General features: G+C 44.4%; 1 protein-coding gene across 1 annotated transcript in view; it reads left to right on the top strand.

The window, feature by feature from the left end:
• The window catches only part of arhgef28a (Rho guanine nucleotide exchange factor (GEF) 28a), a 406,494-nt gene that overhangs the window by 58,305 nt on the left and 332,682 nt on the right, over nt 1–15,507 (top strand). The window contains exon 2 of the mRNA XM_067982722.1: nt 2,794–2,837. Within this exon, the coding sequence (XP_067838823.1) occupies nt 2,794–2,837 (44 nt within the window). The remainder of the gene's footprint in view (nt 1–2,793; nt 2,838–15,507) is intronic.

Genomic DNA, 15,507 nt, shown 5'->3' with positions numbered 1-15,507 from the left:
GGCCTACTATTGCTCCTATTTTCTATGTTTCTATGTTTCAGAGGGAGCCTTCTTTATGTGGGTTTTTTTTATCCCCACACCCCCTTTTCAAACTCACTGCATACTATACACTTAGCTAATGTTTTAGTTATTTTTCTGGTTCTGCAATAATGTGTTTGTGAAGACATGCTGATTTGGGTAATTGGATTGCTGAAATTTTGAAAAGTTACCAAGCTAGTTGCCCTGTAAAGCAATTTTATTCAGTGAAGTCTCCTCAAAAAGGAAGAATGTCTCTCTGAAGGGGAAGTAGAAGAAGAGCGTCTCGGTGAAGGGGAAGAAGAAGAGTGCCTCAGTGAAGGGGAAGAAGTAGAAGAAGAATAGTGCCTCAGTGAAGGGGAAGAAGAAGAGTGCCTCAGTGAAGGGGAAGAAGTAGAAGAAGAATAGTGCCTCAGTGAAGGGGAAGAAGAAGAAGAAGAAGAGTGCCTCAGTGAAGGGGAAGAAGAAGAAGAAGAGTGCCTCAGTGAAGGGGAAGAAGTAGAAGAAGAATAGTGCCTCAGTGAAGGGGAAGAAGAAGAAGAAGAGTGCCTCAGTGAAGGGGAAGAAGAAGAAGAAGAGTGCCTCAGTGAAGGGGAAGAAGTAGAAGAAGAATAGTGCCTCAGTGAAGGGGAAGAAGAAGAGTGCCTCAGTGAAGGGGAAGAAGAAGAGTTCCTCAGTGAAGGGGAAGAAGTAGAAGAAGAATAGTGCCTCAGTGAAGGGGAAGAAGAAGAGTGCCTCAGTGAAGGGGAAGAAGAAGAGTGCCTCAGTGAAGGGGAAGAAGTAGAAGAAGAATAGTGCCTCAGTGAAGGGGAAGAAGAAGAAGAAGAGTGCCTCAGTGAAGGGGAAGAAGAAGAAGAAGAGTGCCTCAGTGAAGGGGAAGAAGTAGAAGAAGAATAGTGCCTCAGTGAAGGGGAAGAAGAAGAGTGCCTCAGTGAAGGGGAAGAAGAAGAGTGCCTCAGTGAAGCAGAAGAAGAAGAAGAGTGCCTCAGTGAAGGGGAAGAAGTAGAAGAAGAATAGTGCCTCAGTGAAGGGGAAGAAGAAGAGTGCCTCAGTGAAGGAGAAGAAGAACAAGAGTGTCTCTCAGTGAAGGGGAAGAAGAAGAAGAGTTTCTCAGTGAAGGGGAAGAAGAACAAGAGTGTCTCTCAGTGAAGCAGAAGAAGAACAAGAGTGCCTCAGTGAATGGGAAGAAGAAGAAGAAGAGTGCCTCAGTGAAGGGGAAGAAGTAGAAAAGTGTCTCAGTGAAGGAAAAGAAGAAGAAGAGTGCCTCAGCGAAGGGGAAGAAGAAGAAGAGTTTCTCAGTAAAGGGGAAGAAGAACAAGAGTGCCTTAGTGAAGCAGCAGAAGAAGAAGAGTGCTTCAGTGAAGCAGAAGAAATAGAAGAGTGTGTCAGTAAAGGAGAATAAGAAGAGTGCCTCAGTGAAGAAGAAGAAGAAGAAGAATGTTTCAGTGATGAAGAATATGAGTGCCTCAATGAAGGGGAAGAAGAACAAGAGTATCTCTCAGTGAAGGGGAAGACGAAGAGTGTCTCAGTGAAGGGGAACAAGTAGAAGAGTGTCTCAGGGAAGGGGAAGAAGAAGAAGAAGAGTGCCTCAATGAAGGGGAAGAAAAAGAAGAATAAGAAGAATGCTTCAGTGAAGGGATGGGAGAAAGTGTGAATAATCAGGTAGCTTTTGAAAAAGTGATAGATTAGTCTGTTGAAGATAGATTAACACTAATATTTTGTTTTTCAAGAAACATCAATTGTGAAATTTAATAAGTGTACAAAAATTAATCAGAATACATCAGGTTTTCTCAGGGAACGCGCTTCCAGACCCATTGCAAATGCAAGTGGCAGTACATACATAGGTGGGGAGTGTTAGCGACATATGGAAGGTGTGCATACAATTATAAATTTGACACCAATACACTGATTAGCACCGATTAACAGTATGAAACAAACATTATTAAAGGTGATAAACCTGAGGCGGGGAAGAGAAAGAAGCTGCTTGTAATACAGCAGAATCTTACATTAGCTCATACACTTACTTAGCTCTTTTAAAAAAATCTGACAATTTAAATATTACATAACAACACAATTCTAATGAATGTGACTCCCATAACTGAATTGGAAAATACTGTAGAACTGCTTTTATTCTTCTACTATGGTCTCCTTAAATCCGCCAATGAGGGAGGAGTGTTGAGAATAGATTGTTCCAAATTGCCAGTCCTGCCAAATTTGTACTGGCCTACCCAGTGGTGTAAAAATGTACCCGAGTTTGGGTCAGGGTCTGTAGGTTTGTTCAGACTGTAAGTACGTTGCACCCCGAAAATTACAATTAGGGAGCAGCTACAGCTACAATTACAGTCACTTCACAAATGGGTAGGCTGGCTTAGGGGAGCTAACATATAATATCTAACACTGGAGAAATATAGCTTGAAGTACAGGTACTTGTAGTGCATTACGGTGTACTCCTGTTAAGTGTGTAATTGATCGAATTATTTCCTGAATTCTCCTCGAGAGAATAAACAAAAGCGTCACTATTAGTTCCACAGCCTATATTAAGCATTGATAAATTAAGTATGATGGAAAACTTGAATTGCGCTGTTAGGTTCAGGGTCCGCTGCACAGTTTGAAAATCATGCCTCCTGACTCTTTCTGTTTCTTTGCCTTCTTGGGGACAGGGACACAATTATTTCTCCTAGCAGGATATAGTTTCCTTAATGCACTACAAAAATACCAGTCTCTCTGCATACTTCTTTGTATAAATTGTAAACATTTTTTCTCTATTCCTGTATACAGATGTAGAAGAGATGGAGCTAAGCTACCATGAAGTGCCAATTTATGTAAGTACTTAATCTTTTGTAGATAGCTATCTGTTGCTACCTTTATTAAAATTTATTTTAAAAAAAATTGTGGTCATGAAGGTGAGGAATATTAATGCTGGGCAATGGAACTTTTCCCATTTCAGGCACCCAGTGTCACCCCAGCCAGAAGCAAAGTAAAGCTCCCATTACTCTTTTCCAACAAGATGCCTCAGCCCCAATCGCAGAAGGGCACTTTTCACTTGTCAGTGTGATGATATTTTCTATTCCCCACACCTACCAACCTCTGAGATTGTCATATTATGGATCTTTGTGGTGTAAGCCCATTCCCATTAGGAACTAGTTCAAGACTGACCAAACTCATTTCACATAGGACCGTTACAGCCAACAACCAGAGGAGACTTTCATCCTATTAGTCTGGGCTGAAGATGAATTTAAAGTTGAAAAGACAATGGCCTAGAAATAAGTTGACGCCTTGCCTGTTTTACAGGCATAAAATGGTATCCTATGCGTCCAATATGGCAGGCAGTGTGCGTATGCACATTCCGTACCGGAAATGTGCCACCCGCCATATTGGTAAAGGCTGAAGTCTCGGCGTCCAGAGCCTACACCTGAAACAGGTGTTAGACCCTTTGCATATGAAAATAGGGGGCTGACTGCCTGTTTCAGGGCCCCTTCCTGAAATTGGGCTGTCCTGAATACAGCCGACACCGACCCAGGTTGAAAACTTCAATTGGCCCAGCAACCACTGTGTTTTGTGGGGAGAGCGTTCCAGATGTCTATTACCCCTTTGTGTGAAAAGTGCTCCCAGATTTCACTCCTAAATGGTCTAGCTCTAATTTTAGGATTATGCCCTCTTATTCTAGATTTCCTCACCAGAGGAAATAGTTCCTCTGTATCAAATCCCTTTATCATTTTAAACACTTCAATTAGATCACCCCTCGAACTTCCCTCAAATACCAAACTCAAGTGAATACAAGCCAAGTTTATGGCTTGAATTAACTGAATATGGCAAAGATGCGTGAGACTTCATATCAAAGTATAAAATTAAAAAGCATCAAGCAAGATTAATTTCTCTCCCCTCACAAGGACCCGGACACGTGGAATGGATTCTCAGGTAAAGCAGTTAATGTACTCTGATTAGCACCTTTTGAGAAAAGAACTGGATGATTGGCTGGTTTGAGGCAGGATTCAGGATAAGTACAGATAGAGTTAATTGAATACTCTGTTGAATTTGATAGTTCCTGAAACCATTAAAATGTCATGCCAAGGAAGGCAACTGGTCTAGCATGTGTAAGATATTAAGTTAGATAGGTATTCTGGAGCTGTGCTTGTTTTACCTTATGGACGTGGAAGGGGAGTTGGTTAGGGGTTGGGTTGGGGAGGGGTTGACTTTGCACCACCTTTCCTAAGGAGATTAGGTGGGTGGGGTTGGATTCTATTATAGAATGCCTTGTAGAAGGAAAGGCTTAATGGTGCATAATGACCTCTTCTTGCTCTGTGCTTCTTGTAAGATCTGCTAGGAGACTGCTTTGGTTTAATATCAGATTTGTTAGGGGACTGAGTGGTGCTAGCACATCATCCTTTCACTTCTGGGATGTCCGTCTAAATGCAGCCCTGACTGAGGAGATGGAAGTCTTTCTCCTTCTAAAAGCTGTTGAGGGACCTTTGTGAGCTTGAGCAGGCTCAATCTGGTCTCATGGATGTTGACCCAAATCGCAAAACTGCTCATATATTAGCATTAAGTTGCCAGTCTCACTCACCACAAGGAAGGACCGTTTTTCTTCTGGAAAAACTCTTCTCCAAGTTACTTACAACTGCAGTTTCTAACTCTCAACTGCCCAAATTTTATTCACCACGATACTCTTCAACTACTTCTTCACCTCACCTTGTGATGCTCTTGTTCCCCGCAAAATCTTTAATCTCTCCTATCCCAGTCATTTCCCTTGACGTAGCCCCCGTTTTCATTCTCTCAAATCGAGGGGCACAGACTTGAGCCTTTCAGGTGCGCAACTAGTTTAGACATCCATCATCAGATCTGCTTGGACCATATCAAGTACCATCAGGCCTCACTCTCCTCTGCTAAAACTTGATAGTTCCTGAGATCACTACTTCAGGATCATCCTGGAGAGCAAAGATAATCCCAGTTTCTTTTCTCCACTCCCAATAATCTTGCTCCCTCCACCTTTACCTCCAACAACAAATGCGAGGAGCTCATGGATTTCTTAGTCACCATGCAACCATCTGTTCAGTTGGCACCCTTCCTCTTGCCTACCAAGCCAAATCTCCCACCAAGCTGCCCCTGTCCTAGCCCTGAACCAGTGTCTTTCTTTTTCTCTCTCTCTTTCTCTCTTTCTCTCTCTCTCGTTTCTCTCTCCTTATACCCTCACTAAGCTCATCTCGTCCATGAGACCCACCTTTCTTTTTATTCATTCATGGGATGTGGGCATCGCTGGCAATGTTGGCATTTATTGCCCATCCCTAATTGCCCTTGAGAAGGTGGCGGTGAACCGCCTTTCCTCTTACAAGTCCTTGATCATGTAGTCTTCTCCCAAATTTGTGCCCACCTTTTCTGCAGCTCCCTGTTTGAATCACCCTAATCAGATTTCTACTCCTGCCACATCACGAAAACTGCCCTAACTAGTCAGAATTGACATCCTCTGTGATTGTGACTGTGGTGCATTATCTCTCTTCATGCTTCTCAGCCTCCCTGCAGTTTTTGACACGGTTGACCACACCATTCTCCTCCAATGCCTCTTTCACCGTGTCCATCTGCTGCTGAAACCCTCATCCATGCTTTTGTTATCTCTATACTTGGCTAAGTATTCCAGTGCTCCCCTGGCTGGCTTCCCATCCTCCACCATAAATAAATGTCAGCTCATCCAAAACTGTGCTGCCCATATCCTATCCCACACCAAGTCCCACTCACCCATTACCAATGTCTTTGCTGACCTACATTGGCTCCTGGTCCCCCAACACAGGCTCCTATCCCCCAACACCTCAAATTAAAAATTCTCATCCTCATGTTTAAATCTGTTCATGGCCTCAGCCTTCTATCTCTTCCAGTCGTATATCCACCCCCCCACCAAAACACTCAGTTCCCCTGACTCTTGGCATCACGTGCACCCCCCTTCCCCCACCCCCCACCTTTGCTCCACTATGAGTGGCCACGCCTTCAGCTGCTTAGACCCAATAATCTGGAATTCCGTCCCTAAATCCCTCTACCTCTCCACCTCCCTCTCCTTCTTTAAGACCCTCCTTAAAATCCATCTCTTTGGCCAAGCTTTTGGTCACCCCTCCTAATATCTCCTTCTTTGGTTCAGCATCCATTTTTTGATTACACCTCTATGAGGTGTCTTGGGATGTTTTTCTATGTTAAAGGTGCTATATAAATGCAAGTCATTGTTGGTATAGGAAGTGAAACAAACTCACACCACTGGTGCAGTAGGAAATGCTTCTTTGAGGTTGGAGATTTAGGCACATTGTAGGGGCAGAATAGAAAGAGTTTTGCACTGCATCTGGTTGGAAAGTGCTTGAGCTGACACTGGGGGCACAAGTGTTTAATAAGATGGCGGGATGGCAGCGGGGGTGGTCAGTGGGCATGCAGCAAATCCGAATAATAAAATTTTATCGTTACCCACGCAATCGCGACTTAATTGATTCCCTTTCGCGTTGTTTCCGGGTTTGCCGTCCGAAAGCTGTGCAGCGGGCGGACTGCGCACCCACAAGACCTGCTGTCAGCTGGAGTGTCTGTCTTTAAAGGGCCATTGCATCAATGGCTTTTGCTGGAGCAAGGAGCAAGCACGCAGAAAGGAGCAACAGAGGGACGAGCCAGCTCCAAGATTCAGTGACGCCTCACTTGAGGTGCTGCTGGCCGGGGTGAGGAGAAGGAAGGAACTATTTTACCCAGCCAACAGGAGGAAGCGCCCTGCGTCTGCCACCAAGAAGGCCTGGCTCGAGGTAGCTGAGGAGGTCACCAGCAGGAGCAACATCTGCTGCACTGGGTCCACTGCAGGAAGCGTTTCAATGACCTAACTAGATTAGCAAAAGTAAGTACACTTACTGATTCTCCTGTATTCCATGGTGCACATCAGCCCACACCTCCTCACATCATTCTGCACTCCCAAGACTACTCCATCACATCACTCCTCACACCCACTTAAGGCTCATCCTCAACTTACCTTCACTTCCTAAGCACTTCCTCACCTCCCGATTTGTGACCCCACCACTACCACTCACCCCAATCCTGATCCAATGTGATGTCTCTGTCTGATACTCACCCTCTGATGTATCTCTTTCACGGTCAGCCTCACCCAAAGCAATGCATTCATCGGCTGACCACTTCACCCTCACGCACTCACGCATTTGTACTTTCTCCCCTCATAAGAGAAGAGAGCGCAAAATGCACGCGAGAAGGCTAGGACTGGATAATCAAATAGTGGTCCCATAGAGGTGGAGGAGGAGGGCCTGGAGATCAGCCGCACCCTCGAGAGCATGTCCGTCGGGGATGCTGAGACTGGCTCCCCACAAATGTTTGGTGCCACAATTTTAACATTCATCACACACAACATGAATTGATGTTATTAATGATTGGCATGTTGAACACCTCAGTATGCTCATCGCAACATTACAAATCTGTGATGATGTTTAATATTGCCTTCTGTTTTCTTCCAGGCCCTTCAATGACCGAAGTGACAGGAGGGGGTGATTCCTCAAAGGAGCTCCCGGCCTCTGAGGGTGCACAGTCACATCTTAGTGAGCCATCCACCACCGCAGGTATTAACGCCTCGGTGGGTCCTAGTAGTGAGTTAGTTGGGTTGGCACCTGGTGAGTCACTACACACAAGTGAGCACGAGCAGACACTGGTGGCAGGGCAGCTGTGGAGAGTCTGTGTCGGTGGGCGCACTCCTCTGCAGGCTCTGCTCAGCTGGACGCAGATGCTGGACCCTCGGGGCCATCCTTTAAAAGGAGAATGATCGAGGGACAGCAGCACATTTGCGAGGTACTGGAAGAGGTGCCACACGGACTCTCCACAATAGCGGAGAGGATGGAGGCGTCCACCTCCTGCATTAGCGGAATAGTGGTGCAGGTGAGTGCGGGAATGTCTGCGATGGAGAGAAGGCTAGCCTCCATTGAGCTTCAAGCACGGCTCACAAATTAGTCCATTCAGGCCCTGACAATGGACTCAGGGTGAACAACATTCTGCCACCTTAAACAGGCAGACAGAAACTTTACAATTGGGCTTCCAAGGCATCACACATGTCCTCAAAACTGTCCAGCAGGGTGATAGGAGTGATATGGGAGAGGGATGATGGCGAAATGGGACATGGAAGTGGGGATGCCATTCAAAGCGCTCCCACGTCTCACCTGTTGCCCCCCTCTCAACCAGTACCCTCAATGCTGCCTCCTATCCAGGTGCAAGTGGAGCAGTCTTTGGAGTGGCCCTCTCGGGCTGCAAAACCCAGAGGGCATAGGCCGAAAGCATCCAAGCAGTCAGAGCTTGAACATGATCAACCTACCACTACCTCTGCTGCAGCCACAGGTTATGCACCACATAGAAGCAGTAGGAAGAGAAAGGCTAAAGTTTAGTGATCATGAAGGGTATGCACAAGGGTGTTTGACAGACTGTCATGTTTTTCAATTATATTTGTTTTTTGTTAAATTCACATTAAATGTTATACTTCTCACCACTACTGCCACGCCTTGCCCATTCTTGACTGCCTTTTGTGATAGCGCCCTTTCATGTGCTTCGTCATGAATGGCGAGACTTGATGCCACCCAGTGGATGAGTTTACAGTGGGTGTATGTGTAGTTGTAGGACTGTTTTGTGCATGGGAGGGAGTGGGGGGGCTGGTGTTGGCGCTGCTCTTTCCAGGTGGTCTGAGGACTGGACTATTCTCACTTTGTGGTTCCTCCTCCTCCTCCTCATCCTCAATGTTGATGGCAGGTGTAGATGCTGGATGAGGGCATGGGGCCTCATCAACCGGTGACCCTCTCTGTTGAACCATGTTGTGCAGGACACAACAGATGACTATAATTTGACCCACTCTCGATGGTGCGTATTGAAGCATTCCCTTAAACTGATCCAGGTACTGAAATAGCATCATCAGCAGTCCTATTGCATGTTCCCTGGCTGGGCCTGGTGGGATTGCATTGCCCGTCGCAGTTAAAGTGACCACTGCCCTCAACGTCTTCACCTCCGGATCATTCCAGGGTGCCACTGGTGACATCACCAGGGTCCTATTGCATGTTCAATGACAGATCTGGTGGCGATGTGACAGTTGTTGTATCGACGCTGTTCCTCGGTGGTGGGGTTCCTCAGAGGTGTGATGAGCCACGTGTGCAGGGGGTATCCCTTGTCTCCGAGGAGCCAGCCCTTAAGGGTGTTTGGTGCGTGTAAGAGGGCCGGGATGTTGGATTCCCTCGGAGTGAATGAATCATGGCAGCTGTCAGGGAATCTGGCACACATGTGAAGAAATCTTTTGCGGTGGTCACAAATGAGCTGCGCGCTGATGGAGTGACATCCCTTTCTGTTGATGAATAATCCTGGCTAGGTGCTCGGATTGCTATATGCGTAGGATCGATTGCACCCTGCACCCGTTGGATGCCAGCCACAGAGTGGAAACCCACTGCCCTCTCCGTCTGGCTGAGGTCGTTCATGGTGAAGTTTGCTTAGCGGGATGCCCTGCAAAACAAACTATCGGTGACCTGCCTTATGCACTTGTGGTCAGAGGGCTGAGAGACCCCGGCGATGACACCGGTGGCACCCTGGAATGATCCGGAGGTGAAGACGTTGAGGGCAGTGGTCACATTAACTGAAACGGGCAATGCGATGCCACCAGGCCCACCCGGGATCAGCTCTTCATGAAGGAGGCTGCAGATGTCTGCGACCACCTAGCGACTCATTCTTAGTCTCCATAGGCTCTGCTCCTCAGAGCGGTCCAGAAAGCTCAGCCTCGGCTTGTAGACCCTCTGACGAGGGTAGTGCCTCCTGTGTTGTGGAGCTGCAAGTGGCGGAAGTGCACGCCTTGCCTGGCGAGGATGGTGATGTTCCTCCTCCTTAGATGTAATGGTGAATGCAGCTGTCCTCCACACCCCCCCCCCCGCCATCCTGATTGTGTGAGTTTGAGGGGGGTCCAAAAAGTAGGCAAGTATGTGTAAACAGAACATTTCTGAGTGTGAATCAAGAATTTTCAGTCCAAACACAAAGATCTCCCAGCCAAATGTTTGTCTGAGAGAACTGCAATAACTCACCTTTTATCCCATCTGTCCAACAGGGATTTAAATGTCCAAATGGCTGCCTGTTGCAACCTGCCTAGTTTCCCATGGCGTGTTTCACACAGCACGGGAAACACGTTGAGGCAGCGTTGAAATCGCTTGCCAGCATGATTAAGGCAGACTTCAAGTACTTCAATTGTAGGTTTAAATATCGTCCTGCTGGCTTTAATTGCCGGCGGGACTTCTGGGTTCGGTAACGGCTTCCCGCTCCAGAAATGCCGGATTTTGTTCCCCCGCCTTCGGAGATAAAATCGTGTCCTGGGTGACCAAAACAGAAAAATCTTCCATTCCACAGCATTGAAGTTTATGACCTGGGGAAGAGCAAATAAAATTATGGCGTAACAGTTGCACCATGTCATTGTATGTGTATGTCTTGGTTTCTTGAATGTAACGTTTCTGTTTAGTATTTTTAAAAAGTATAATATATCTTTAAATGTGAGATATGCTTGTTGAATATTGTCTTGCTGTAAGATCTTCTTGTCGCACGTTTAGTTTGGAGTCGATTCAGATAATTTTGAAAAAAGTTACAAAAGACTGGAAAATAGCTACCAAAACTGCTGTTTGAAAAACAAAACTTCTGTTCACTCCCTGGTTCCACCTCCACATCTTACATAGAAACATGGAAAATAGGAGCAGGAGTAGGCTATTCAGCCCTTCGAGCCTGCTCCGCCATTCAATATGATCATGGCTGATCCTCTAGCTCAATACCATATTCCTGCTCTCTCCCCATACCCCTTGATGCCTTTTGTGTCTAGAAATCTATCTAGCTCCTTCTTAAATTCGCTCAGTGACTTAACCTCCACAGTCTTCTGTGGTAGAGAATTCCACAGGTTCACCACCCTCTGAGTGAAGAAATTTCTCCTCATCTCAGTCCTAAATGTCCTACCCCGTATCCTGAGAGTGTGACCCCTCGTTCTGGACCCCCCAGCCAGGGGAAACATCCTCCCTGCATCCAGTCTGTCTAGCCCTGTCAGAATTTTATAAGTTTCAATGAGATCCCCTCTCATTCTTCTAAACTCGAGCGAATACAGGCCGAGTCGACCCAATCTCTCCTCATATGATAGTCCTGCCATCCCAGGAATCAGTCTGGTGAACCTTCGCTGCACTCCCTCTATGGCAAGTATATCCTTTCTTAGGTAAGGAGACCAAAACTGCACACAATACTCCAGGTGTGGTCTCACCAAGGCCCTGTATAACTGCAGTAAGACATCCTTGCTCCCATAATCAAATCCTCTTGCAATGAAGGCCAACATACCATTTGCCTTCCTAACTGCTTGCTGCAACTGATGCTTGCTTTCAGTGACTGGTGTACAAGGACACTCAGGTCCCTTTGTACATCAACATTCTCCAATCTATCACCATTTAAATAATACTCTGCCTTTCTGTTTTTCCTTCCGAAGTGGATAACTTCACATTTATCCACATTATACTGCATCTGCCATGTATTTGCCCACTCACTCAACTTGTCTAAATCGCCTTGAAGCCTCCTTGCATCCTCCTCACAACTCACGATCCCACCTAGTTTTGTGTCATCAGCAAACTTGGAAATATTACATTTGGTTCCCTCATCCAAATCATTGATATATATTGTGAATAACTGGGGCCCAAGCACTGATCCCTGCGGTACCCAACTAGTCACCACCCAAAAAAAGACCCATTTATTCCTACTCTCTGTTTCCTTTCTGTTAACCAATTTTCAATCCATGCCAGTGTATTACCCCCAATCCCATGTGCTTTAATTTTGCACACTAACCTCTTATGTGGAACTTTATCAAAGACCTTTTGAAAATCCAAATAAACCACATCCACTGGTTCTCCCGTATCTATTTTACCAGTTACATCCTCAAAAAACTCCAGTAGGTTTGTCAAACATGATTTCCCTTTCATAAATCCATGTTGATTTTGTCTAATCTCGTTGATATTTTCTAAGTGTCCTATTATCACATCCTTTATAATAGACTCTAGCATTTTCCCTACTACTGATGTCAGGCTAACTGGCCTGTAGTTCCCTGTTTTCTCTCTCCCTCCTTTTTTAAATAATGGGGTTAGATTTGCTACCTTCCAATCTGCAGGAACTGTTCCATAATCTATAGAATTTTGGAAGATGACAACTAATGCATCCACTATTTGCATGGCTACCTCTTTTAGTACTCTGGGTTGCAGATTATCAGGCCCTGGGGATTTATTGGCTTTCAGTCCCATTAATTTCTCCAGCACTATTTTTTTACTAATACTAATTTCCTTTAATTCCTCCTTCTCACTAGTCCCTTGGTTCCCTAGCATTTCTGGGAAGTTATTTGTGTCCTCTTCCGTGAAGACAGAACCAAAGTATTTGTTTAATTGCTCTGCCATTTCCCTGTTCCCCATTATAAATTCTCCCCTTTCTGACTGTAAGGGACCTACGTTTGTCTTAACTAATCTTTTTCTTTTTACATACTTGTAGAAGCTTTTACAGTCCGCTTTTATGTTCCTTGCCAGTTTACTCTCATACTCTATTTTTCCCCTCTTAATCAATCTCTTGGTCCTTTTTTGCTGAATTCTAAACTGCTCCCAGTCCTCAGACTTGCTACTTTTTCTGGCAACTTTATATGACTCCTCTTTGGATCTAATACTATCCTTTAATTTCTTTTGTTAGCCATGGTTGGGCCGCATTTCCTTTTGTGTTTTTGCGCCAGAGCAAATTCCAAATCTAAACTAGCTAGTTCAGGTGTTAATTCTGCCTTCTTTGGTCTTCCCATATCATATTGAGTTGGGAGATTGAATGATTTATGCAGTCATCAAAAACTGATGTTGTACTACAGTCTGCAAATCACTGCGAATTTACTATTGCACAATGTGCAACAAATATTTTTTTAAAGGGTGAGTTCCTTTTTTAACATATTTCCTTTGTTCCCCATGGTTTTGTCTTACCAATCAACACACCATCTCCAGCCAAATGGATATGCAGATAACCTGCTCCCAGGCCTCTGTCCGTGCTATTCTAAAATCATAGCACATGAGAGCACAGCAGGGTGACTGCCCCTGTGTTTGGACAAAACATCGGCCCACAATGCCACAATTGAGATCCAGGAGCTTAAGTATGTGAAAGACAACAGTACAAACTGCACTTAATCATTGTGTGTTGAGGCTTCACCTCTGTGTGTTACTGTGTTACTATATACATATACAATTTCCTAATAGCTGTGGAATCTGTTGTGATGACCTTTTAATGGCAATGATAACTTTTTTACATCACATGAGGAAGAGGTTACATTACAAAACTGGCATAACTCATCAGATGACATGCTCAGTGATGCAGGATTTGCCAACCTGAAAAAGGATGCATCATAGTCTATGGATTCTGACAACTACATAAGGTGCTCCTGTGGTTCAGAACCAGCCCCACAACCCACTGTGTTACACCCACCACAACCTATTTAGTTAAAGAATTTTGTTCTCCTGTTACTGACATTTTACAGATAATGGGTGGAATCAGATAAGGTATTATTTTGGGCACACCTGTAAAAATCTTGCGACCTGCCAGAGGGAATATGAACTTTATAGGTTGACTCTTCAAATGGTAATTTGAACAATAACCATTTTTAGGGATGTAACTGCTTAGTAATCTACAAAAGTTTTCTATATTTCAAAAATTAATTATTGAGCCATTTGCATGCAAAGGAAGAACCTACATAGGAATAGAATTGAGCCTTCAGCCCCTCGAGCCAGTTCCGCCATACAATTAGATCATGGCTGATCTGTATCAACTCCATTTACCCGTCTTGGTTCCATATTCCTTAATACCCTTGCATAACAATCTATCAATTCCAGTTTTGAAATTTTCAATTGACCTAGCCTGAACAGCTTTTTGATGGAGAGAGTTCCAGATCTCCACTACCCTTTGTGTGAAGAAATGCTTCTTGACATCACCCCTGAGCGGCCTAACTCTAATTTTAAGGTTATGACCCCTTGTTCTGGACTCTCCCACCAGAGGAAATAATTTCTCTGGATCTACCCTATCAAATCCTTTAATCATCTTAAACACCTCAATTATATCACCCCTTAACCTTCTATACTCGAGGGAATACAAGCCCAGTCTATGCAACCTTTCATCATAATTTAACCCTTTTAGCCCCGGTATCATTCTGGTGAATCTGCACTGCACCCCCTCCAAGGTCAATATATCCTTCCTGAGGTGCGGTGCCCAGAACTGAACGCAGTACAGTTGTACAGTTACAACTATTGTATAACTTCCATCCCTTTGTATTCTAGCCCCCTTGAAATGAAGGCTAACATTCCATTAGCCTTTTAAATTATTTTTTGTACCTGTCCACTAGTTTTTATTGATTTCTGTACATGAACCCCATAATCTCTCTGCTCCTCTACAGCTCCTAGCTACTCACCGTTTAGAAAATACTCTGATCTATCTTTCTTAAGTCCAAAGTGGATGACCTCACACTTCATTGAATTCCATCTACCACAGTTTTGCCCACTTAATCTATCAATGACCCATTGCAATTTTCTGCTCCCATCTACACTACTTACTGTGCCACCTAATTTAGTGTCGTCTGCAAACATGGATATACGGCCCTCTATTTCTTCATCTAAGTTTCTTATAAATATAGTGAAAAGCTGAGGCCACTGGGGGACACCACAAGTCATGTCATGCCAATTGGAGTACATACCCATTACCCCAACTCTGTCTCCTCCCTCCTAACCAACCCATGTTAAAAGGTTGCCTCCAATTCCATATGTAATTTATTTCTTTATAAGTCAGTAATATCCACTGTCATGAGAAATGTGCACCAAAGTTTATACAGTTAATGAATTTAACAAACTTCAGGTAGTCAAGTGGTTGCTGTTTTTAAAAAAAACTTGACATTCGTGCTTTTTGTAAATGCTCATGGCCTGGCTGATGAAATTCGTAGGTTTTGCTCATTCTCTGATGTTTTTGCAATGTGTCCTTTTCTCATTGGTAACTGTCAGCTTTGCACTCAGAAGTGAGATTGAGATTTCGTAGAGGTGTGACTTTCTTGGTGTGTTAGGAAAGCTGTAATGAAGTTCCAAAATTTGAATGAAAAATTTCTTGTTGTGCTAAAAAAAGAAAGCAAAGATGGACTTTGGTGGAAAATATTGGCAGGTAGTTAGATACCTGGCCAACATTCCTCTCTTAACCAATAACACCACAAAAAAGGCCGATGAATTGGCCACATCTTATTTTATATTTGCCTACAAAACAATGGTTCAGGCACTTCAGAAAAAAAAATTCATTTGTGAAGCACTTTGTGTTGTTTCAATGTGATAAGGTGCAATATAAATGAAAGCATTATTTATTACTAGAGACCTTCCAACTGGTTCCTCATAATGAGTCGGAGGATACACTGTTTTGCTATGTAGGGGATAACGTCATTGATTTACAATGACTGAATAAGTC

Source organism: Heptranchias perlo, chromosome 4 (assembly GCF_035084215.1).
Source record: "Heptranchias perlo isolate sHepPer1 chromosome 4, sHepPer1.hap1, whole genome shotgun sequence".
Taxonomy (NCBI): domain Eukaryota; kingdom Metazoa; phylum Chordata; class Chondrichthyes; order Hexanchiformes; family Hexanchidae; genus Heptranchias; species Heptranchias perlo.
Note: the sequence above shows the minus strand (reverse complement) of the source record. Positions and strands in the feature narration are given on the sequence as shown.